At 28.9% G+C, this 2,115-nt stretch overlaps 1 protein-coding gene across 1 annotated transcript; it reads left to right on the top strand.

The window, feature by feature from the left end:
• Nucleotides 1-202: 202 nt before the first annotated feature.
• LOC143148713 (uncharacterized) lies at nt 203-2,029 on the top strand. Its single transcript, XM_076315319.1, has 2 exons — nt 203-523; nt 663-2,029. Exons 1-2 carry the CDS (start codon nt 455-457, stop codon nt 1,872-1,874), a joined length of 1,281 nt encoding a protein of 426 aa, XP_076171434.1. The 5' UTR covers nt 203-454; the 3' UTR covers nt 1,875-2,029.
• The last annotated feature ends 86 nt before the right edge of the window (nt 2,030-2,115 follow it).

Here is a 2,115-nt window from a genome sequence, read left to right as displayed (position 1 = left end):
CTGAAATAAGTTTTCACCAACTTTAGTACTACCACTACCATGTAATTATCGTACTGCAATATCTAGTAAAATATTATTTTTTTATATTCTTTTACATAAACATAAATATATCATTAAAAAGCTACGAATTTATAAATTTATACTTATCGAAGATCTAATTGCTTATGAAATAATGAAATGTAAACATTTCGATGTTCTTAATTATTTTTAGAATAAATTCTCAATTTGATCAGACGGAATAGTGTTATTTATCGTATAAATTATGCGTTTTGCACTTTAAAATAGTATTTACAAAATTGCAAATTCTTGCCACGCGTATGCCATAGTGACCTTCATATAGCTATTGGCAATCTTGCAATCTACAGCACGCGTGTTTGTTGAGAAAGAACGTCAGATAACCATAAATTCTATAATTCATTAAAAATATTTGTGTCAACTAAACATTTAATTAAGCATGATTATGGAATTGCTGGACGAATATTTAGAAACTGTAGAAGGCTACATATTTGATAATGATAAGCTGGTAAGTACTTAAAACGTATTTCCTTTCACAAGGTTTATTCTTACTACATGAAACTCAAATTTACACTACATTAACATTTTCTCAATTTTATCACAAGAAAAGTGTTCCTGTAATGTTTAAATATTTAAAATAACTTTAGGTAACATACAAATGGTTAAGCAAGGAATTGGAAGTTCATGTCAATGTCGCAAAACAGATTTTATGGGAATTTTGGCAAAGATACAAAGAAGAGAAAAATTTTGATTGTGCTTTCTTATTGATGGGTATATTACATGACGGTGGCATGCATGTTGAAGTTTTAAAAGAGAAAGATCTATTAAGGGCAAAACAAAAATTTACCAAAATTGTGTCAGAACATATTTATAGTCTTCAAAAAGTACTTCCTGAGATACAGATACTTGGACTTGCTGAAAATGGAGATGTCAAATATAGTGCAATTAAATGTTTGGAATGTAATGAGCGTAGTGACGAGGAAATGCATATACTTCGTTGGGGAACTGTTTTACCAGAAGTGCAGTCTATTCCTCAAGAAAAAGCAGAATCAATATCTAAACCTATCAAAGAAGGTATACAAGAGAGTCCAGAAAACAAATCTGTTGTTATAAAAAAAAATACTCAAAAGAAGGGTTTTAATAATCTTTTTGAAAAAGCTAATAACAGGCAAAAAACTCTTTCATCAACTTCATCTAATAGAGAGAAATTAGAAATGGACACTTCTAATAAAATGAAACAAACATCTAAGGGAAATTCATTTGAGTTAATGGAAAAGACTATACAGAAAGGTGGACTCGATAATTTTTTACAGCAAGGCAAAAACTTAGTAGAGACTGTAAGCTCAGTATCTCAAAAAGTAAAGGAAAATACGAATTCCATAGTACAAGAAAATGTAGAAAAGAAAGTTACTTTGGAAAATAAAAACAATAAAAAAAAAAATATACGTGGAAAAAAACGAAATCGAAGCAAAGAAGATAATGGCATTGTAAAAAAACGAAAGCGCATAACAATACAGAGTGATTCCAGTGATACAGAATTGTCTGATAAAGAACAAGAAGAAGAGTCAGAAGTAGTACCTTCTCCTGAAAAATGTTCTTCTGTAAGGACACGCTCTCCCTCTCCTCCAAAAGTCAAATTCGAAAGTGGTAAACGTAAGATCTTAAAGATGGTAGATAAAACATTTATGGAGGATGGATATCTTGTAACAAAAAAGGTACATGTTTATGAAAGCTGTTCAGAGGATGAACCAGAAATCACAGAAGTAAAAAAATCTATCACACCTGAATTGCATCCAGAAACGAAAGGAAAGAAAAACACCAAACAAACAACTTTGATGAACTTTTTTAAAAAATCATAGTATATTTTATTATTTTTTATAACTTATAAAATATTATTATTGCGACATTTTACAATATTATTATGTTATGTATAAAATATAAATAAATGTTTGTGTTTTACACTTATTGAATGAAAACAATTCATACATACTTATCTTAAAATTGACATTATTAAGTCAATTCCAGGTATAAAGTAGATACCATGAAATAGATACAGAATCACCAGCTAAACACAATTATCAGATATGTTATCACAAGTAA

This window comes from Ptiloglossa arizonensis, chromosome 6, assembly GCF_051014685.1.
Source record: "Ptiloglossa arizonensis isolate GNS036 chromosome 6, iyPtiAriz1_principal, whole genome shotgun sequence".
In the NCBI taxonomy this organism is placed as follows: domain Eukaryota; kingdom Metazoa; phylum Arthropoda; class Insecta; order Hymenoptera; family Colletidae; genus Ptiloglossa; species Ptiloglossa arizonensis.
Note: the sequence above shows the minus strand (reverse complement) of the source record. Positions and strands in the feature narration are given on the sequence as shown.

Coding starts and splice junctions, on each gene's coding strand:
- LOC143148713 (XM_076315319.1), top strand. CDS start 455: ATGATTATGGAATTGCTGGACGAATATTTAGAAACTGTAGAAGGCTAC. Junction 524..662: donor TATTTGATAATGATAAGCTG/GTAAGTACTTAA, acceptor AAATAACTTTAG/GTAACATACAAATGGTTAAG.